At 44.5% G+C, this 22,017-nt stretch overlaps 1 protein-coding gene across 5 annotated transcripts in view; it reads left to right on the forward strand.

Annotated features, from left to right (window-relative positions):
- The window catches only part of CYLD (CYLD lysine 63 deubiquitinase), a 102,331-nt gene that overhangs the window by 21,959 nt on the left and 58,355 nt on the right, over window positions 1-22,017 (forward strand). For all 5 annotated transcript variants that reach the window (XM_029608529.1, XM_029608530.1, XM_029608525.1 and 2 more), the window contains one exon: window positions 20,601-20,717. In XM_029608529.1, the coding sequence (XP_029464389.1) occupies window positions 20,601-20,717 (117 nt within the window). The remainder of the gene's footprint in view (window positions 1-20,600; window positions 20,718-22,017) is intronic.

Raw genomic sequence — 22,017 nt, forward strand, 5'->3', positions numbered from 1 at the left:
TAAGGAATGAGTGTGCAGGTAGATTAGCAAGACTGTTCATTTGCTGCCACCATGTGACCAAGAACAGTCATCACTTTTCTGGCAATTGATCTGTGTTGCACATTCTGTAAGCTAATGCCTGGAGAGCTTGAGCTTGATCTGACAGAAGGAAAGCTCTCTCGCCTTCCATTGGAAAGAAATCGAAGAGTCACAAAATTAAACTCCAGGGGGAGAACCAACACCAGAAAATATTTCTTCAAAGAGAGGGTGATGGATGCCTGGAATGAAATTCTGGAGGAGGTCGTGAAGAAGAAAACAGTCAAAGAATTCAAAGGGGCATGGGATAAATCCTGTGGATCCCTAAAGGCTAGAGGATGGAAATGAAGAAAAGGGTGCACGAGGGTAACTCGCTGGTGCAGTGGTTACTACCCTTAACCAATAAGCCTTGATATTTTTGATGCAAGTACAACATTGTTCTCCACTTCAATGGCAGGGAGAAAAGGGGAGTTGGATTCAACCAACAAAGGCTCTGTGCATGGGGGTAACCTGCAGGGGAAAGCGATTACTACTCTTAACCAATAAGCCTTGATGCTTTCGACACAACTAGAATATCACTCTCTGCTTTGACAGTGGAGGGAGGTGGAAGAGGAATTGGATTCAGATGGCAACAACACGGTCTCTGACGTCTATGGTCTGGGGTACTGATATGCAGACATAAGTGAAAAAGCACAAGATTGCTTCTAAGGCCAAGTCCATAAGCAAAACACGTCAGCACTGTGAATTTTCAAGAAGGTTCATCACCCAGTAAAAATGTTGCTAGGAGTAAATGTTTTATGGGTTATCATAAGGGAATAATTGCATGGAGCAATAGTTGATACCCTTAAGAAAAACATGGTGATAACCTGCACGGTGCGGCAGATACTACCATAAGAAGCTTGCTGGGCAGACTTATTATCTACGCACCAATGAACTTGAGTTTTTGGGCTGAAATCAGTCGATTTCTTGAAATTTATAAGGAAGCCCAGTATTGATTTTCTCCAGGGAGGTTAGATTCTTCTTGGGAATTCCCTATTACAAGTCACAAGCCAGTCATCCAGGTAAGAAAAGACCTGGATAACCTGAGGACGCGGATGCACTACTACTATAGTTAGGCATTTGGTGAAGACTTGGTGTGGCTGAGAGACTGAAGGGGAGCATGTTGTATTGATAATGGGAACAATGCATCATAAAACATAGATATTGTCGACGACAGGGATTGATGGGAATATGAGTTATAAGCATCTTTTAGATCCAGAGCACACATCCACTCCCCTTTCTAGATGAAGGGAACCATTGTGTGAAGGAAATTTATTTTGAATTTCTCCCAGAGTATATACTTATTCAGACTTCTTAAAGCCAAGATTTGTCTCAGATCCCTCTTGGAGGTGAGGAATTTAGGGAGAGTAGAACCCCCCCCTGACCATGGAGATGGGGAGGAACCGGTTTTATTGGCTACTGTTCGAGGAGCAACTCCACTTCCTGGCAAGCTGGTTTGAGAAAGACTGATCCAGATTGAAGGCTGAGTGGTGAAGAAACACAGGAGGCTGGGAGAAATGTAAGCAGTACCCAGATACCACACAGTTGAGAACCCAGCGGTCTTTGGTGATCTTGTGCCATTTTCTAGTTAATGATTGATTCTTCTCCCTCCCCCTACTGGAGAGGATAGTTGCTAGTTCTGAAGAGTGATCAAAAACTTGATCTAGACTTAGGATGGACCTGTTGCACTACTTTAGGTTGACGGTGTTCATGGTGTCTAGCACGAGCCAGAGGTTGTCGTTGCTGTTGCGGAAGTAGGGATGGTATCCGATAGTGCTGGAAGGGGTATCTCTCTGGTAATAAGGTATTTTAAAAGTGGAAATTTAGAAATTTTGCAGAATACTGCTGTTCTGGTTCCGTGGAGAGGGACTACGTTGCTACGTGTTGGTTTTTTAATCTGATCCTCTATTTCTCTCAGCTTATCTCTGAAGAGTTTTTCCTAATTTGTCCAGGGAAAGGCCTTCCAGAGCAGATGTGTGTTCTGGAGATTCTGAGGGGATTGGAGGGAATTCCCATCAATCCATCTTCGGAGCTAGAGGTGAGGGAACACTAATTCAGGACTCCAGTGAGTAAGCTGGTGACTGAGGAGAGAGCGCTCCTGGTGAATGTACTCAGTCTAGTGCATTGAAATGCCATGGGCTTGAAACCCTTGTGGGGGGGTTCCAATGGAGAATCCTTACATATTGGGGATTCTGGGACTCATTCTGGTTTTTTGTTTTTTTTACTGCTGCAGCACACTGAGCCAACGATTTTAAAGTATTAGCCACTATGATGCCTAGATCTTTTTTTCCTGGGTGGTAGTTCCTAATATGGAACCTAACGTTGTGTAACTACAGCAAGGGTTATTTTTCCCTATATGCAACACCTTGCACTTGTCTACATTAAATTTCATCTTCCATTTGGATGCTCAATCTTCCAGTCTTGTAAGGTCTTCCTGTAATGTATCATGATCCACTTGTGATTTAACTACTCTGAATAATTTTGTATCATCCGTAAATTTGATAACCTCACTCGTCGTATTCCCTTCCAGATCATTTATATATATATATATTGAAAAGTACCGGTCCAAGTACAGATCCCTGAGACACTCCACTGTTTACCCTTTTCCACTGAGAAAATTGACCATTTAATCCTACTCTCTGTTTCCTGTCTTTTAGCCAGTTTGTAATCCACGAAAGGACATCGCCTCCTGTCCCATGACTTTTTAGTTTTCTTAGAAGCCTCTCATGAGGGACTTTGTCAAATGCCTGAAAATCCAAATACACTACATCTACCGGTTCACCTTTATCCACATGTTTATTAACCCCTTCAAAAAAATGAAGCAGATTTGTTAGGCAAGACTTCCCTTGAGTAAATCCATGTTGACTGTGTTCCATTAAACCATGTCTTTCAATATGCTCTACTATTTTGATCTTTAGAATAGTTTCCACTATTTTTCCCGGCACTGAAGTCAGGCTCACTGGTCTATAATTACCCGGATCGTCCCTGGAGCACTTTTTAAATACTGGGGTTACATTGGCCACCCTCCAGTCTTCAGGTACAATGGATGATTTTAATGATAGGTTCCAAATTCTTGTGGAAGATGACATTTTGGCAAGGAAAGATTGAATGATATCTTCCTCATCCTTAGCCACTAATAAGGCAATAAAATCTTTCACCAATTTTTCTACTTTGTCAAGTGACTGATATGCTCCCTGACTTGGCGTTGCTGGTGGAACATCATCTTCTTTTACTAGAATGGAATGTAAAAAATTTGTACTGAGTCTGATTGGAAATGAGAGGCACCAGAGAGCAAATAGGATCTGGTATTTCTAGACACAGACCTTGCAACAAAAATGTCATTTGTGAGAGTGTTTGAGTAATCTGAGGTGGAAGAGGTGGATCATAACCCCTTTTGCCCCAGAGTAGAGCTTGCCTTGACAAGCAGATAGTTTTGTAGCAAAATTTGCGATATGATGCATCGATGCCTATAATGATTTAATGGGCAAACACATCGATGATTGATTGATGTTCCGAGGTTCAATGCATCAAAGACCTACGCGTCAACGGCGCCAATGAAGTGGTGCTGAAGTCATCTGTGGTGCCAGTGGGGCTTTATATTGACAGCGTTGATGCATTCGAGCCTCTGTGTCTCTTTGGTGCCCATTGCTCAAGTGGTTCCGTGGAGTGGCACCTCCTTTTTCTACTGATGGGGAGGTATTTTGGAGGAGCTGGTGCTCAACTTTCTATTCCCAAAGAGGAATCCATTTCAGGAAAAGGATTTGCTACGGTTACTGTGAGACTTACACGGTTCCTCCATTTTACAGGCCCTGCACCGTTGCATTTGTGTGGACATCGCAATTGAAACAGTTCACTTGGTTGTGATCTAGACCCGTAATGGACTTTTCCCTGCCGCAGACATTCTTTAAATGCAGTTACTGTGGCTTTCTTGTTGGAAGACGTTCTGAAGAAAAATCCTATTTTTGAAACTGTAGCATTGAAAAGTGCTGTTTGGAGAGGCTGCTGAGGCAGCAAGGCAACTTTAAAAGTAGTTTTTTTTTGGTTTTTTTTTTAATTTTTAAAGAAAAAAACAGAAGAGGTGCGTGTTCACGTTTAAGTGTGTGGATGAAAAAAGACTGAAGCTGCTCATGAGGCAATGCCTGAGTGAGAATTTCTGCACATGCTTGGAGCAAAAGCTGTACTAACTATAAGGCCATTTCAATACAATGCGTTCAGCCTAGTGCACTGTTTAATCCCTGGTTGGATGCAGGTTTTGGACGCGCGTCCACAACCCCTTATTCTATAAGGGGATTAGCGCGTCCAAACCGTGCATCAAACTCCCCGTGAAACTATTAGCGCTCATCACATGAAAATGTATGTTGAAGTTATTAGCGATTCTCCCCCAATTTAAAAAAAAAAAAAAAAAGTGTGCCCGATGTGCACATTTTTATTCAAAATTAACGCCAGCCCCGGATTAGGCGATTAATTTTGGAGGAGCCCAACAAGTGTACAGAAGAGCAGAAAATACTGCTTTTATGTACTTCCTCCGACTTAATATCGTGGCGATATTAAGTTGGAAGAACAAAAAGGACAGCCTTAAAAAAAAAAAAAAAAAAAAATGCTGGCAGTGAGTTTAGGAAAAGGGACACTCATCAAACTGAACGTCCGTCCTTTTTTCCTAAGCGGCTGACAGCCGACCTCTCCTGGGTACCCGCTGCTAGGGGGTGTACAATTATCCTCAAGCCCCTACTTTTTTACCGCGTTTCCCAATTTTAAATATTAAATCGGGCGCCCCGGAGAGGTCGCTCGGCACGCATTGGGAGAGTGGGCGCCCAATCATGAGCGCCCGTCTTCCCTGCACCATATTGCATTGGCCCCGTATGAGAGAGAGATCTGTCACCCATATGTTGTGGCTAATTCAGCCCATTGTAATTCTATAAGGAGCCATTTCCACACACAAACCTGAGTCCTATGTATGCAGATGGCCTTTAAGATTACTCCTTTATTGTACAGATTTAAACACTTAAAACAATTACTTGGTGAAATAGGCAGCAAATTACATAGGCTCTCAGTGTGGCTAATGTGAGTTGACTGTTGCTCAAACCTGCAATTGGGTCCTTTAAAAAAAAAAAAAAAAAAAAAAAAAAAAAAAAAGCCAACTAAAAACCATTTTTTAAAAAGACCCTTTCCATAAATGTGCTGCGTGTTAGGGCTTAAAATTACAGCAATCGGTTTGTTAAATTTAAATTGATGAGTCAGTGAAGCCATGTTCCAAAAATACCTCCCAAACAACTGCAAGACGCGTTCTATTTAAACCTGCTTTGCAAACGTTGGAATAAAGAGCTGCAACTTCCGAAATAGGCTGTGTGCTAGAGACGTTAACATAAAATGTACTGCCATTGACCGGGAGCCAGAAATGGCATTCTCCTATGAAGATGATGTGCATGAAATCATGCTCTGCATGTTGGCAGCTCTTATTACTAACCACTGGGAGCAGGAGACTGGCTGGCTAAAGGCTGCATGAAGGAAGTGCACGAAGACTTGATCTCAAATTATCAACATAGACTTGTGTGTAGTTCTGAAGGGGGATTGGTCTCTTCACAGACAGCTGTCAAAGAAGGGACCAATCACTGACGTGAATATTGACAGCGGAGCCATTTTTGGAAGTTTAGAAGGTGGGAATTTGGCCACCAGCTTTTTTTTGAAGGTTGAGCATATGGGGATCGGCATATTTCAATATTCAAAAGCCCAGTAACTAAACTGACCACTTGTTCTTGAATAACAGGTCTGTACAGGCTGTGTAGAGAATAGTAACATTTATTTTTGTGCTGTTACTTATTAGTGATTTACTGTAGCTGTCATGTTTGAAGGTTCCTAGCTGTGCTCGTCCAATGAAGGCTGGATTGTTAGAATTTTTTGATTTTGTTGATTAGACTATTATAAACACGCAAATAGTTAGTTATTCACGTCGTTAATCTCCGTGCCCACATATTTTTTCATTTCGTCTTTCACTGGAATCTGATTTGAGGACCCCGGTATTCTCCTACTGGCTACCTCTCATTTTCCCTTCAGCCTCTAGGGTCTTGGGTGAAAGTGCAGATTCTGTATTTAGGGCTGATAATCTCTGGTAGAAATGTAGGGAATGAGCCCAAATAAACGCAGCAGGTTTTACTTTTCTTGGTTAGGAGCATCAAGGACCTATTTCACCAAGGCTTTCCCTCCATTCTGCCTGTGAAGAAGAAAGTGAAACGAATCCCCACAATTTATTTACGAATTAGTGTTTAAAGCAAAGGTTGGCTGCCTCTTGTAATGAGTAAGGGTTCTAGTGTTACTCTTGCCAGTGGGATGAGGGCTTCCTTGGCAATAAGCATTTTGGAGCTACAGTGCTGGTGAGACTGCTGCTTTACTCTTGTTCGTCTTTGTCCGTTCTTCACCATGTTTAGCTTTAGATAATATTTGTATGCAGGTGAAGCTCAAGGGTGTGCGAAAAGGGTGTGGTTTTTTAACTAGCAGTAGACCAAGGCTGTTTAAAGCGCTATTCACTATTGGACATACATTCTTTAGTGAATATTTGTGTTAAAGCGCTGGTAATGCACGAGTATTTCTGGTGGTGATAACGCACTGGTGTTATCACGTGTAGCAATGCCTGCCCTCTCCTCCCCCCAGCACAAAAGCATGGCAGGAGCTGGGAGCCCCATTGTCGAGCCCCTTCATATCCCGGGGACCCTTCTCTGTCTCCCCCCTTAATTGTGCATGAGATAAGGAGTTCCACCTCTGAATGTCCCTCCCACCCCTGCCTTGCACCATCCACTAGTGCAGTAAGGTTATTTGGCGCAGGAGCAAATCCCCTTCCACCCTGCTTCTTTGATGAGGAAAGTGGCCTGAGAGCGTCAGGTCGAGCAGCCATTAGTAGGCCTGGAGCCGGCAGGGGCCAAGAACAAGCAAGGGTGGCTTCTGCCCGAAGACCCTTTGTATACCAGTGAGAGGGATAGGCAGGTGGTCAAGGAGGCGGTCCTAGGGGCTTTGAACTCCTTATGTCCTGCCGGGGAATAGGGTCCTTAGAGCACAGAGCCCCTTTGAAGATCATGGGAGCTGGGGAGAGGCCGGTTGGACCCTCTATTCATCTGTATCGGGAAGGGTGCCCGCAGAAAAAGTTAATTATGTCTTTTAACATCACTTGTGTCTTGAATATGGGAAGCCATTTTAATATAAATGAGCTGGTTTTTTTGCATGTAATTACATATAATGCAGCTGGCTTTATTTTTTTGCTTTATTTTTTATTTATCTAATTTTTATATTCGCTTTTTGGCACTTCAAAGTGGATTGTATTCGGGTACTGCAGTTATTTCTCTGTCCCCAGAGGGCTCACAATCTGTTTGAACCTGAGGCAATGGAGGAGGGTAAAGTGACTTGCCCAGCTTTATTAAATAGGGCCCTATCTCTGCACTCTTTTAATTCTTTCTTTTTCCTGCCCAACTTTCGCTGACTGACTCAAAATTCAACTGCTATGAAATAGAATTTCTCTGAGGACAAGCACGATGACAGCTCTCACACGTGTGTGACATCATCCGATGGAAGCTGGCATGGAACTTTTTTTTTTGTCAAACTTTCTAGAACTTTTGTGCCCCATTGGGCATGCCATTATGCCACATGTCCACGTAGGGACCCTTTCTTTATCTGTGGAGCTGTTTCCTAGGGTCTTTTGGTGTTTTTGTTTTTCCAGACCACAAGGATAGTTTGTTGTGGGGTCCCACAGTTTGTCCCTTGTAGTCCGAGGGTTCAAACATTAGTGCTCCGAATCTTAGCCATGACTCTTACATGGCCCAATGAGTCTGCATCTGTGTTGGCCAGGCTCCGTGGTGAAAGAAAGCGAGAAGCTGCAGCTCAGTCAGAGGGGTGCATGCTGGGAAAGGAGGAGGCTGCGGCTGTGTTGGCAGGGCCCGCGTGGCCCAAAGAAGCAGAAATTGTAGCGTGGGGGAAAGGAGGAGCATGCTGCTTCAACCGGGCCGGCGCGGCTCAAAGAGGTGACTGCTGTGTCTGCTGGGTAAGCACAACCGAAGGAGGAGGTTTCTACATCAGCAGGTCCACAGGACCGAAAAAAGAAAGCTGCTTGCACCTGCACCCTGCACATTTGGGAGAGGAAGAGAATGTGTATGTGTGAGAGAGACACACAGAGCAAGTATGTGTTTAGGTATAGATGTGTGAGAGATGGCAAGCCAATGTGTGTGTGTGAGAGACAGCGCGTGTGTGTGCGCGTGTGAGAGAGACAGTATTTGTGCATGTGTCGGACTGACTGTGTGTGTGGGGGGGGGGGGGGAGAGAGGAACATGTGTGCGTTTGAGAGATGCAGAGAGCATATGCGCGTGTTTCAGACAGTGTGTGTATGAAAGAGACTGAACGTGTGTGGTAGAGACAGAGAGCATGTGTGTGTGCTTGTGAGAGATGCAGCGCGCATGTGTGCATATGTGAGAGGCAGAGTGTGTGTCTGTGTGTAAAAGAGAAACAGAATGTGTGTGTGTTTTGTGTCTATGAGAGAGACACACCACTGCATGGGCCCAAGGAGGAGGCTGCTCTTGGCTGTATGTTCCGGGCACAGATAGCGTGTGCATGTGAGAGGGCATGTGAAGAAGTGTGTATGTATTTGAGAGAACAGAGTGAGTGAGCATGCGTGTGCCTAAGCATTTGTGAATTAGAGAGTATATGTGTGTGTGTGTGTGTTGGAGAGTGTTTGAGAGAGAAGAATATATTTGCGTCTCTTTCCCCCACTAATCCATGACAATCACAGGGTGACTGGAAATCATAAGTTCCCAGGTATGGAGAACAAGGGAATTTTTTTATCCTTATTTATTTTCATCATTGGGTGTTCTGTCTGCTGTTTTGAAATATTTTGTTGATGTTTAGGAAATAAAAATTGTATGAGTTTTTAATTATTGGATGGTTTTTTTCATTTGCAGTTTTAAAATATTGATTCTTTTTATGAATATGGTTTTATTAAGTTTTATATTTCATGATTTTGTTTTATGTTTATCTATTGTTGTACTGCACACAGAGTCTGGCTTGTTGCAGTTTCAAGTTGAGTTTGTCTGTATGTTTGTTTCTATTTATATTTTATGGGAACAGTCTGGTGCATGCTGAGAGCTCATCCTCTAAGCAGGCCAGGGACTTGCAACAGCTTCCACTGGTTCAGGTGTCTGCTACCAGTCCACCTCACTGTTTCGATGAGGACATGGTCACCCCTTCTGCCTCCCACTCTGTGTTGCCATCATTGATATTCGAGGAGTTGCATAGGAAGTTCCAGCAAGCTATGGAGAAGGCACTGCAGGGCCTCAATACTGGGCATCAAGGGCATTGAGGTGGGCTTCATCAATCCTTAAGCCTCTTTTTTGATTCCTTACGGATGCTTGGTGGTGAGGCACCAGGGACGGTGCCAGATCTGATGCTGATGTGCGGAGGGGGATTGGGGTTGATGACTATCACCATGCTATTGATCTATGCCTCCTTGGAGGAGGAAACTTCCCTGGACTGTTGAAGCTGCTTGGGATATAGGCCAAAACAACCAAGTGCACTGGTTTTTACAGACACCTCCTGAAGAGAAGGTGTTGATGGGGCTCCCATCTGACGCCTCATCTCCACCAAGGGGAAGTTAGTGTAGCTGGGTTCAAAAAAGGTTTGGATAAGTTCTTGGAGGAGAAGTCCATTAACTGCTATTAATGAAATTTACTTAGGGAATAGCCGCTGCTATTAATTGCATCAGTAGCATGGGAACTTCTTGGTGTTTGGGTAATTGCCAGGTTCTTGTGGCCTGATTTGGCCTCTGTTGGAAACAGGATGCTGGGCTTGATGGACCCTTGGTCTGACCCAGCATGGCAATTTCTTATGTTCTTAAGGAGAAGGAAGTCCACTCCTGAGGACCTCTCCTTCGTGACTTTGTCAGGAATATGGCTAAGGCCATTCCATTCATTTTTCAGATGGATCTATCTTGTTCAGAAGGGTCCCAGATTCAAAAAGAAGCAGTTGCCACACCAATCTGATAGTTTAATCTGCTCTCAAGAAGACCAAGAGGTCTATATTCTTTCCTTGGTTCCCCATGGAAGGAATCTAGAATTCTATACATCTTTGGGAGAAAGATGTTTCACCCACATAGCATCCTAACAACTCTTCATGGGCCAGTATATGAGAATGTGCTGAATCAAGTGCAGGAGTTGGCAGAACAGCTTCTTTAAAAGCAGCAAGACGCCCTCCAGCCACTGATGGACAAAGGGTTAAAGTGTAGAAAACACATGGCCACTCTACCTTTGTTGTTTTTCGATACAGCATTGAGAGTTTCTGCCGTAGGGATTGGAGCACACAGACTTGCCTGAGTATGGGCCTCTGATCTCCGTCCAGAAGTGCAGGAAAGACTTGCTGATGTGCCGTGGACAGGAGAGAAATTCTTTGGAGAATAGAACAAAGAATGCGGTCACACATATCTGAGATCACTGTGTAACCATCTCTCCATTGTCACTCAAGAACTCTGCCTCCTCCTCCAGGAGGTATCTGAGCCTGGGCAGAGGTGACACCTTTTCCATCCAAGAAGGTGCTATCTTCCACCCCCCTCAATCCAGTACATAATTGGCCCCTCATGCCTACTTGAGGCAATAGAGGGTGCCTAAGCCCCAGACAGCAACCCAGTCAACACCTAGGATGGGGTTTTGATTGGATCATGAACAAAGCCAGTATCCTGATACCTATGCCAGAGGACTTCCCGGTCAGAGGGAGGCTATGGTTTTATGTAAGTCAGTGGCCCAGAATAACTCTTGTGTCTGGGTCCGCTGCATCATCAGAAGTGGGTACAGATGAAACCTATTGGGTCTCCGGTCAAATTGGACCCCGAACCCTAGCTGAAGATCACTCGCATCAGGAACTGCTTCGAACGGAGCTCTCCTCCACTTAATGACCAATGCGGTATAACCCATTCCACTAAGATAAAGAGGACTGGGGTTATACTCCAAATAGTTCTTGATTCCAAAGAAAACTGAGGGATTCAGTCCCATCCTAGATCTAAAGGCCTTGGAAAATTTAATAAAAAGAGAAAAGTTCAAGATGGTTTCCCTGGGCACCTTAATCCCTTTTCTTCAAAAAGGAGACCGGCTATGGTCTCTGTCTAAAAGATCACATAGAGATTTTCTCTAGTCGCAGGAAATATCTCAGATTCATTAAGGGGTACCATCACCTCCAGTATCATGTTCTGCTGTTTTCTGCCCCATGTATTTTCATGTAATACCTGGCTGTGGTGGCAGCACACTTATGCAAACTGAGGGTACACGTGTATCCCAATCTGTATGATTAGCTGGTCAGGAGCGCATCTTGGGCAGGAGCCAAGGAATTGATGCATGTGACCATCCAGGTGTTGGAGTTACTAGAGTATATTGTCCACTATCCCAAGTCTCAACCGAGCCTGCCGCCCCAATTGGAATTTATTGTAGCTCTGCTAGACCTGATTCAGGCAAAAGCTTGCCTTCCACAACAGAGAGCTTCCATCTTGATGTCCACAGGAGAAGAGATACAAATGAGTCAGCAGACATCTCATGGGACATGTTGAGGCTGTTTGACCTCGTGGCGTCAACTGTACATGTCACTCCCATGGCCCATCTCCACATGAAGAGAGCCTGTTGGACCTCAAGTTCGCAGTGACTGCAAGCTTCTTGAGACCTATGAGACTGCATCCATGTTATACAACTGCTCACGATCTCCCTGACCTGGTGAAGCAATTCCATTCTGGTCAGAGGAATTTCCTTCCAAAGTTCTCTAATCCAAATTGTGTCCTCATGATGGATACCTATAACCTGAGCTGGAGAGCTCATGTACGGGTGCTCTGCCCAGGAAAATTTACATTGGCTAAATTTCCTGGAACTCTGGGTGATCAGTACACTCGAAATAAAAATTAAAAATAAATAAATAAAATAAAGGCTTTCAGAGATTAGCTATCTAACTTGAATTATCCTTGCTCAAATGGATAATCAAGTTGTGATGTACTACATCAACAAGCAGGGAAATATGGGTTATACAGTTGTGCTCATAAGTTTACATACCCCTGGCAGAATTTGTAGGATGTGCAGCATGTTAAGAAAATGCAAGTGATCAAACAAAACATGTCCGTTAGTTTAATTTGAAACATATTAAATATATTTTATGCCTTACAGAATAGCCCAGTCATTAACCAAACCATAGCAATAAAGGAAATAATAAAATGGTCCTGTTCAAAAATGTACATACCCTTAGTTCTTAATATCCTGTATTGCCCCTTTTGCATCATTGATGGCTTGCAGTCTTTTGATAATTGTGAATGAGGCCTGTTATTTTCTCATGTGGTAAAGCTGCCCATTCCTCTTGGCAAAAGGACTCCAGATCCCGTAAATTCTTTGGTTGTCTGGCACGAGCTGCATGTTTGAGCTCTCCCCAAAGTGGCCCAATGACATTGAGGTCAGGAAACTGTGATGACCACTCCAGAACCTTCACTTTCTTCTGATGCAGCCACTGAGGGGTCGACTTGGCCTTCTGTTTCACATCATTGTTATGTTGGAAAGTTCAAGTGCACTCCATGCACGTCTTCCTGGCTAATGAATGCAAATTCTCCAATATTTTCTGATAGGATGCCGCTTTCATCCTGCTATCAATTTTTGACTAAATTCCCTGGGCTGCTGTAGCTCACACCGGCCCCCCAAAACCGCAGAGATCTACCTCCATGCTTCAAGCTAGGGATGGTGTTGACTCCTTTCCAAAAATAGCATTTATTGTTATGACCATAAAATTCAATTTTGCTTTCATCACTCCAAATTATTTTGTTCCAGAAGTTTCGAGGCTTCTGTAGGTGCTGTAAGTGGGCTGTTTTGTGGCATTGGTGCAGCAATGGCTTTTTTCTGGCAACGCTACCATGCAGCCCGCTTTTGTTCAAGTATCTTCTTATTGTGCATGCTGAAACACCCACACCACTTTGTTTCAGAGAAGCCTGTATTTCAGTAGAAGTTGCTTGTGGATTTTTACTTTTCACACCAACAAATTTTCCTGGCAGTTGTGTCTGAATAAAGTCTTTCTTGGTCTGGCTTCATATTAACTGAGCTCATAATTTTCCACTTCTTGATCAGAACTTGAACAGTACTGATTGTCATTGTCATTTTCAAACCTTTGGATATCTTTTTATTTTCTTTTCCTGATTTATAAAGTTGAACCACTTTTGCTCGCAGATCCTTTGACTGTTCTTTTGCTTTTCCCATGCTTCGGTAATCATCAAAGTCAGTGCAGCCCTGGATGAAATGCACAAGGGTTTCTTAAAAGCTAAGAAACTCATTGGCTATTTATACACAGACACTAATTTCAGTCAAACAAGGCACAGGTATGGATACCCACCCTTTATTGCTATCTCAGCCTGAGTGTGTATATTATCAGCCCAAACATCAAGGGTATATAAACTTTTGAACAAGACCATTTTATTATTTCCTTTATTGCTATGGTTTGTTTAATGATTATGCTATTCTGTGATGCATAAAATAGTTTAATTTGAAACACATTGGCCTAGATTAGCCACTGTTGGAAACAGGATGCTGGGCTTGATGGACCTTTGGTCTGACCCAGTATGGCATGTTCTTATGTTCTTAATAACAAACGTGTTTTATTTGATCACTAATGTTTTCTTAAAATGCCACAAATTGTGAGCAAATGAGAACCTAATCCAATAAAGAGAAAAGAGTTTTGCAATATAATCTCTAATGATATAAGCAGAGAAAGGGCATACTAACTGGCTTGCTAACACCTCTAACTAATGTGCGGGCTACCAGGTCTTATCAATCATTCACCTCTAGAAAGTACATTTTTAAAGGAATTTTTATCATTTAAAAAAAGTCTTTGATAGATAAATCCAAATATTACAGATACAATGGCCATGGTGTCGTGGAGAAACTCTTCTTCAGGGGTTGAATCTTAACTCATTATCCAAGGATTGTTTCTTGTCACAAATGGACTAGGACGACTCGCATGACTTCATGGCAGAGGTGAATGATTGATAAGCCCGGGTAGCCCACACATTTAGTTAGGACATACTGACTGGCTTGCTGACACCTCTTTCTATGCTTATATCATTAGAGATTATATTGCAAAACCCTTTTCTCTTTATTGGATCGAGTTCTCATTTGCTCACAATTTGTAGTTTTTTCTTCTGAGACTTGTAGGCTTTTTTTTTTTTTTCTTAAAATGCGACACATCTTACAAATTCTGCCAGGGATATGTAAACTTATGAACACAACTGCATCTCCTGTGTCAGGAGGACATCCAGCAGTGGGACTAGACCATCTCTCGGGATGTTACTCAGGGCTACATACCTGGTGGGCATGTAGAATGTTCTTATGGAACCCACAAGTGGTCCCTCAACTGGGGTGTAGCGAATCAGATCTTCTGCCATTAAGGCTCATTAGTGGTGGATATATTCGTGTCCCCTTGGAACAGGAAGTCCCACTTTTCAGTTCTAGAAAGTGGGCATGTAGCAAATTAGTCTTAGATGCCTTTAGGGGCAGGGGACTGCAGTAAGCATGTCCTCTGGTACAGTTTTTGTCACTTGGGATTGAAGTTCAAAGAGGAGAGAGGGGAACATGATTCTAATAGCTCCCTTTGTCGATTATAAATCTGGTTCTCACTCCTCCAAAAGATGTCCATCAAGGAATTGATCAGATTTGTGACTTCCCCAGATCTCATCACTCAGTATCAAAGCAGGTTGCACCATCCCAACATCAGGTCTCTGTCGCTCACCGTTTAGATGTTGAGTGGGTGGCTTTGTAGCCCTTTGAATTATCTGACAGTATTTCTTGAGTTCTTTTAGCTTCAAGAGAGGATTCCATTAGAAAATCCTAGGATTTAAGTGGAGGAGATTTGCTGTTTGGTGTGAGCATAAAAGCCTAGATCTTTTCTCCTGGTCCACACAAAATCTGCTTGATTACTGTTGCGCTTGAGGTGGACCCTTGGCCTGGTGCAGGATTGGTACGGCCCTCTGGTCGGACCCAGAGAGCGCCTGCCACCAGGAGGCGGAGCACAGGAGGAGACAGAGGCTAGCTGGAGCTTCGCCAATAGCAACCTGGAGTTTCCGCAGGTTGAGCCCTTGGGTACCCGGGCCGCCTGGTCTTAGGTGGGCCTCGCAGGGTTTCCTAGAGAGGAAGTGCAGGGGAGTGCCCACCATGAACAAGGATGTGCGGTCGATGTCCAAGCAGGAATTTCCAGAGGTCACGGGAGGCCAGGATAGTGTCCGCATGGATAGTGAGGATCAAGGCCAGAGTACCAGTCCAGAATGGTCAGCCGAAGCAGGGGTCAGTACCTGTAGCTAATCCAGGAGTGGTCAGGCAGAGGTCAAGTTCCAGGCAGCGATCAGTAGTAGTCTGGTCAGGCAGAGGTCGGTGAACAGGCAGCAGGTCAGACGAGGTCAGTGAACAGGCAGAGGTTGGATCCAGGCAGCAGTCAGACAAGGTCAGGAGCAAGCAAAGTTCAGTACCGTGAGTTCAGTCCGAAGGGTACTACCAGGAATGGAGAGACGTTGGAACACGAGACACTGGAACAGGCAAACTTGAGACACCGGAGTGTACGACCCGAATGCCAAGGCAAGGAAGTGGTGTCTGACCATTTCCTTAAATCCTGCTGTCAGTCAGGGTACGCTGCAGGGCTTGGAGCCACCCTTGGCTCTTTAAGAGGCCCGGCGGTCCATGCGCGCCTAGGGGAGAGGCTGACACCTTGGAGGATGCCAAGTTCTGCTGTGAGGCCTGGTGGGAGACTGCAAGCGGGGAAGCCGGGGACGCTGCGAACTGGCTGCGGCTGCAGAGGAGGAGAGCCCGGAGCTCATGGATGGGAGAGCAAGGTGAGCAGGGCTGGCTGCAGAGTGGACGCGCAACAGTACCCCCCCCCCCCCCATTCTGGGCCTCCCCCTTACCAGCCTGGGCTTCTCAGGATGGGTCTGGTGGAACTCAGCAAGGAAGTCTGTCATAGTTGTGGTGGGAGGGCTCCCAGGAGTTCTCCTCCGGCCCGAAGCCCTCCCACGACAGGAGATATTCCCATGGCCTCTGTTGCCGGACATCCAGGACCTCTTTTACTTGGAGGATGTCCTCTGGTTCAGCAGTAAGTTGTGTAGGTTCAGGGGGCCTTCGAGAGGGCCAGGACAATACGAATGGCTTCAATAGGGACACATGGAATGTGTTGTGAATGCCCATGTAGGCGGGAAGCTGCAGTTGGTAGGTAACCGCACTATGTGTCGGGTGATCGGAAATGGTCCGATGAATCTGGGAGCCAGGCGTTGAGAGAAGACGTAGTCTGATATGTTTAGGGCTCAGCCAGATTTTCTGGCCGGGTTGGAACAAGGGTGCGGTGCAACGATGAACATCCGTGAAGCGTTTGGCTCTCTCGGCAGCCTGACCCAGTCTCTCCTTCTGATCCCAAAGGCGGTGAATTGTCTGTGCCGTAGACTGGGCTGCAGGCGAGGGCACGGAAAGTGGCACTGGTAAAGGCAGACGTGGCTGGTGACCGAATACCACTGAGTCGTCAGTGGCAGAGGCGATGTGAGTATTGTGGGATAACTCAGCCCATGGCACAAGGTCGGCCCAGTTATCCTGCTGATCATTGACGTAAGTTCTTAGGAATGTCTTCAAGGAGCGGTTTGTCCTCTCAGGCTGGCCATTCGCTTTAGGGTGATAGGCCGACGTCAGATTCAGGGTGATTTCAAATTCTTTAGGTAATCCATATAAGTGGAATACATTGAGGAAGAGTTTTGCCAGTTCAGGAGCCGAGGGAAGGCTCTGTAGTGGGACAAAATGGGCCATTTTGAAAAGCGGTCGATAATAACCCAAATGACCGTGTTGCTCTTAGATGAGGGCAGATCAACGATGAAGTCAGTAGAGATGCTTGACCAGGGTTCGGTGGGAGCCGGAAGAGGTTGGAGGAGTCCCCATGGGTGGCCAATCGAGGGTTTTTGCTGTGCACAGATGGGACAGGAGTCCACATAACTGCGGGAGTCTTTAACCATGCTAGGCCACCAATAATGTCTTTTTAACATCTCGAGGGTCTGAGCCCGGCCAGGATGGCCGGCCAACTTTGAGTCGTGGACCCAGTGGAGGACACGTTCCCGGAGACGGCGTGGGACCACAGTCTTCCCGGCTGGTACTGTGTTGGTCACTGCAAGGGTTATACAAACTGGCTCACTGTATCTAGGGACTTCGGGCATATCTTCTGGCTCAAGGGAGCGAGAGAGAGCATCTGCTCGGGTGTTCTTGGCTGCTGTACGGTATTGTAGTTCAAAATGGAAGCGTCCAAACAACAGCGCCCAGCGGGCCCGTCTAGGATTCAGAAGTTGGGCTTCCTTTAAGTGTTCAAGATTCTTGTGGTCTGTGAATATCGTGAACTTATGCTGTGCTCCTTCTAACCATGGACGCCATTCCTGAAGGGCCAATTTCACAGCTAAGAGTTCACGGTCCCCAATCGTGTAGTTTTGCTCTGCGGTGGAAAACTTATGCGAGTAGAATGAGCAGGGCACTAAGATGTCCTTGGAGGAATATTGGCTCAGGACCACCCCTTCTCCAGTGGCGGAGGCATCAACTTTGATGATGAAGGGGCGGTTAGGATCTTGATGTAGACATGGTCCGGTGCAGAAGGCTTAGAAAGCAGATTGAGACTTGGGGCTCCAAACTTGAAGGTTACTACCTTTCCTAGTCATGGCCGTGAGTGGGGCAGCTAGCATGGAATAATTAGCGATGAAGTTTCTGTAATAATTTGTAAATCCAAGGAATCTTTGCAAGGCGTGGAGGCCTACTGTTTGGGGCCAATCTCGAATACCCTAGAGTTTCTCAGGGTCCATGGTGAAGCCACGATTGGAGATGATGCAGCCCAGGAATGGAAGATGGGTCTGTTTCTCTAATATATTTTTCTTTTGAATGAGAATTCCATCTTAACCAGTCAATCATCTTTCCAACATTTTTTCCCCAGGCCATGTGTACCAGTGTGAGCTACCATTGCACAGTTTGGACTGCACAAGAGCCTTGGCTTTCTACCTGGAGCAGACAGAAGCCCATAGAAAATCCACCCAGCTTTCTGTTTTGTTTGATACAGACTAGGGATTTCCATTGCCAAACATATCTAATTGGCCAGCAGATTGCATCTCTTCTGTTATGCCCAGGTGAGGCTGAATCGGGTGGGCTAGGTCAAGGATGAGTCTTAAGACACAGGTGGCAAATTCTGGTCCTTGAGGGCCATAAACAGGCCAGGTTTTCAGGATATCCACAATGAATATACATGAGAGAGATCGGCATGCTCTGCCTCCAATCTCATGCATATTCATTGTGGTTGTCCTGAAAACCTGGCCTGTTTGTGGCCCTCGAGGTCTGGAGTTTGCCACCCCTGGTCTAAGATGTCGCAGTGTTGGTGGCTCACCTGCAATCAGTCCCCCTGGAGGGAGATCTCTGAGGCAGTGATGCGGGGTTCTCTCCACTCAGTCACATATCACTACTATTTGGGGAGGGATGACCGATGTGACAGTAATCTTTGGCTAGGTCTGTCTTCTGGAATTTGTTTGAGATGTAGTGCCCAACCTTTTTTCCTTTTCCTAGGGGCTGTTTTTGTTCCAGGCTGCCCCTTGTAGGTTTAGTATAACATGGGAGAAAAAAAAGGCTTGATGCCAACAAAACTATTGTTGTCCTGATTGGCATTTGTTGTTCTTCCTTTTTTTCAGTGGGGTCAGCCTCTAACTAGGGTTTCCCCATACGTAAAGACTGCCACCCTGCTTGTCCTCCGGGAAAGCAGAGTTGCTTATTTATAACAGGGTGCTCTTTGAGGGGCATTAGCATGTCAGTCCTCATGAAAGCCACCCACCTCCCCTTAGATTTGTTTTCAAATGCTAAAATACCAGACTGAATGGACCCTGCATGGACGTGTGATATTATGGCATGCGTAGGCAAGCCCCATGAGGCACAGTCAAAGTTCTAGACATTTTGACATATGTTTTTTATGTATCGGGCTCCATCGGATGATGTCACCCACTCGAGGTAGTTACTCCATCTCCTGTTACTTTTGCTCATAGTCTTTGCGTGGTGGTCAGTTCTGTGCTGGCGTTCGAGTGCTACGTCAGTAGATCTCGGGATAAGGTAAAATAGAGGAGTCAGCAGAGCCGCTCGGTCATGTTCAGTTCATTGTCTGCTTGGACTGTTGGCGCTCCATTCTTACAGACTTGTTAGCGTGCGAACTCTTGGCATCCCAAGTTTTCTCTCGGTTACTGACATCTTGGTTATTCAACCAAGCTTTCTCATAACATCAGTCTGCGGAATTTTCCCTGCCAATGATCCCTTCTTTGGAAACCCCCAGAGAACTATATAGATCATCTCTAGAACTCTCTAGTACCCCCCAAAGAATTCTCAGGTCATCTACGAATCCTTGGCAGTCTAAAATCAAAAACCCAGCCTTATACCTATTACCTGTTTCTTTAGCCTACATTAGGCTTCGTATCATTTACGTTATGTTATTAACCCCATATATCTGTATCCAAGTTCCATCTACCTGTTCATTGTAAGACATTAACTTGTCATTGTTTCTGTTTAGAATGTAAACCGAATTGATCAGTAATTCTGTTATTGGAAAGTCGGTATATAAAAGTGCTAAATAAATAAATAAATCTGACTCGCTCAGCTGCTTGGACTGTTGGCGCTCCATTCTTACAGACTTGTTGGCGCGCGAACTCTTGGCATCCCAAGTTTCTCTCGGTTACTGACATCTGACTTGCTCAGCTGCTTGGACTGTTGGCGCTCCATTCTTACAGACTTGTTGGCGCGCGAACTCTTGGCATCCCAAGTTTTCTCTCGGTTACTGACATCTGACTCGCTCAGCTGCTTGGGCTGTTGCTGCACTCTGTGTTTGCTTTTTTTGTTCACCTGTATGGCACCTGGCTGTTCTGTGTTCCGCTTTTTCATCTTTCCTAAATGTTTTCTTTTTGGTTTTTTTTTGTGTTTTACACCATATCGCTTTGTTTTTAAACCGGTGCTGGTTTGCCGGAGCTGCTGCTTTCTTTAGCTTCTATTGTGCATCTTGCCATTTCCAAGCTCACCTGTTCTCTAGGGTGCTCTCAAATGTTCTCTTAATAGTCTTCCTTTACACTTCTGATTTGTGTTTTTTGGTGTGTTCTTTTTTGTACTAAAGTACATTCCTAGTTTTTTAATTAGTTGTAATAATAAAACTGCAAAAATTAATGTTTTAAAGTCCCCAAGTGAACACAGATGAAAGGTAAATTTTAGGGTTTTTTTTTTAAAGAAATTGTCTGTGCTTCAGCAGTGAAACACCAGTGTGCTTTGAAAGCTAGAAAACCAATGTAATATAATAAACGATTTTCTTAACATAATTTTTATCAAAGCGTAGAATGATGGCACATAGAAATTTGATGAGTTTTAAGAAATAGGGCTGGTGATCCAACTCTTTAGGTAAGCACAGGCAAGGAACACCAGGATAGGGTACATACGGTATTAAATAGTATAAAGCAGTCCAGCGATGTTTTAATAACAATTGTACCCTTTTCTCATTGACAGGATCTATCCCAGAGCCTGGGAACAGAAGCAGATCGGAATTTTATTACACATTGAATGGCAATTCAGTTGATTCCCAACTTCAGCCCAAGTCAAAAAATACTTGGTACATAGATGAAGGTAATAATGAAAGATTAATAAAATACCAAGGCCCTGTGAGCATGATCACTGGATCTACTATACTAAATATATTTTTTAGAGGACAGTTTTAAACTGGTAACCAGGATTGTATTTCACTCATTTAATATTAGTTTAGTAAGATGAAGTTGAGTAAGGCCAGAGGAAATTTTAGATCAGAGTAGTTGAAAAAATACTGTTTTTGATGACCATTTATAAGTTATTACTGGGCAGCAGTACATGTACAGATTCCTTTTCCATTTCCTTTTCCATTTCATCTCTAAAATGCTTATCATAATTGGGCCTTGCCCGTTTTTCATGTTCCCTGTGATGGGTCTTTCTAACCTAGAATTTATGTACATCTTTCTGGTCCATCAGTGGATCATCCAATGCAGTTTACAGCAAGCAAAAATGAAAAATAAGTACATAATCAAATACCAATGCATAATAGATATATAATAGTGTTAAATCACATATACCCTAAATGTAAATACAACTATATTCGATTATGCATTGTATGAAAAGGTTTATGCATTCCTAGTCAAATTGTATGTTTTTAATCCATTTCTAACTGAACAGAAGCTGATACAACCTGTACATGGTACAAAGCTAGAAATTCTGAAGTCTGTGTTCATTAGTGACCTCCAAGTAATGCATCAGCACCCGCCTGACATCCAAGCACTTCAATTCACGAGCATGTGGAGAATTCTGATCCAAATCCGGGAACGCAGACAACTCAGACTGGTTCACATGAAAAGCCGATACAACCTTAGGCAGGAAGAATGGCACGGTTCTAAGAGAAATGCCACAATCTGAAAACCTATGAAAAGGCTCGCGACAAGATAGAGCCTGAAGTTCTGAAACTCACCGAGCCTTACGCTCAAAACATCATTTTGAGCGTAAGGTCCTTCAAAGTGACGCACCTGAGCGGTTCAAAAGGAGGTACACCCAACGTCCTAAGGACCAAATTCAAACTCCAGGATGGACAAACTACTCAAATGCTTAGCACCTCGAAGGAAATGAGCCACGTCCAGATAAGCCGCTATGGACACACTGTCCACCTTCCCACATAAACAGCCTAACGCCGCCACTTGAACCCGTAGAGAACTGAAAGCTAGCCCCTTCGCCAAACCCTCTTGCAAGAAGGCTAGAATGTGGACTATCGAGGCCCGCCTAGGGGAAACATTCGACCTGCTACACCAAGAGTCAAAAACCTTCCAGACTCAGACATACGTAAGAGGTGTGGAAGTTTTGCGAGCCCACAAAAAAGTGGAAATTACCGAATCCGGATACCCCTTCTTTC

The sequence above is a fragment of the Rhinatrema bivittatum genome, chromosome 7, assembly GCF_901001135.1.
Source record: "Rhinatrema bivittatum chromosome 7, aRhiBiv1.1, whole genome shotgun sequence".
Classification (NCBI taxonomy): Eukaryota; Metazoa; Chordata; class Amphibia; order Gymnophiona; family Rhinatrematidae; genus Rhinatrema; species Rhinatrema bivittatum.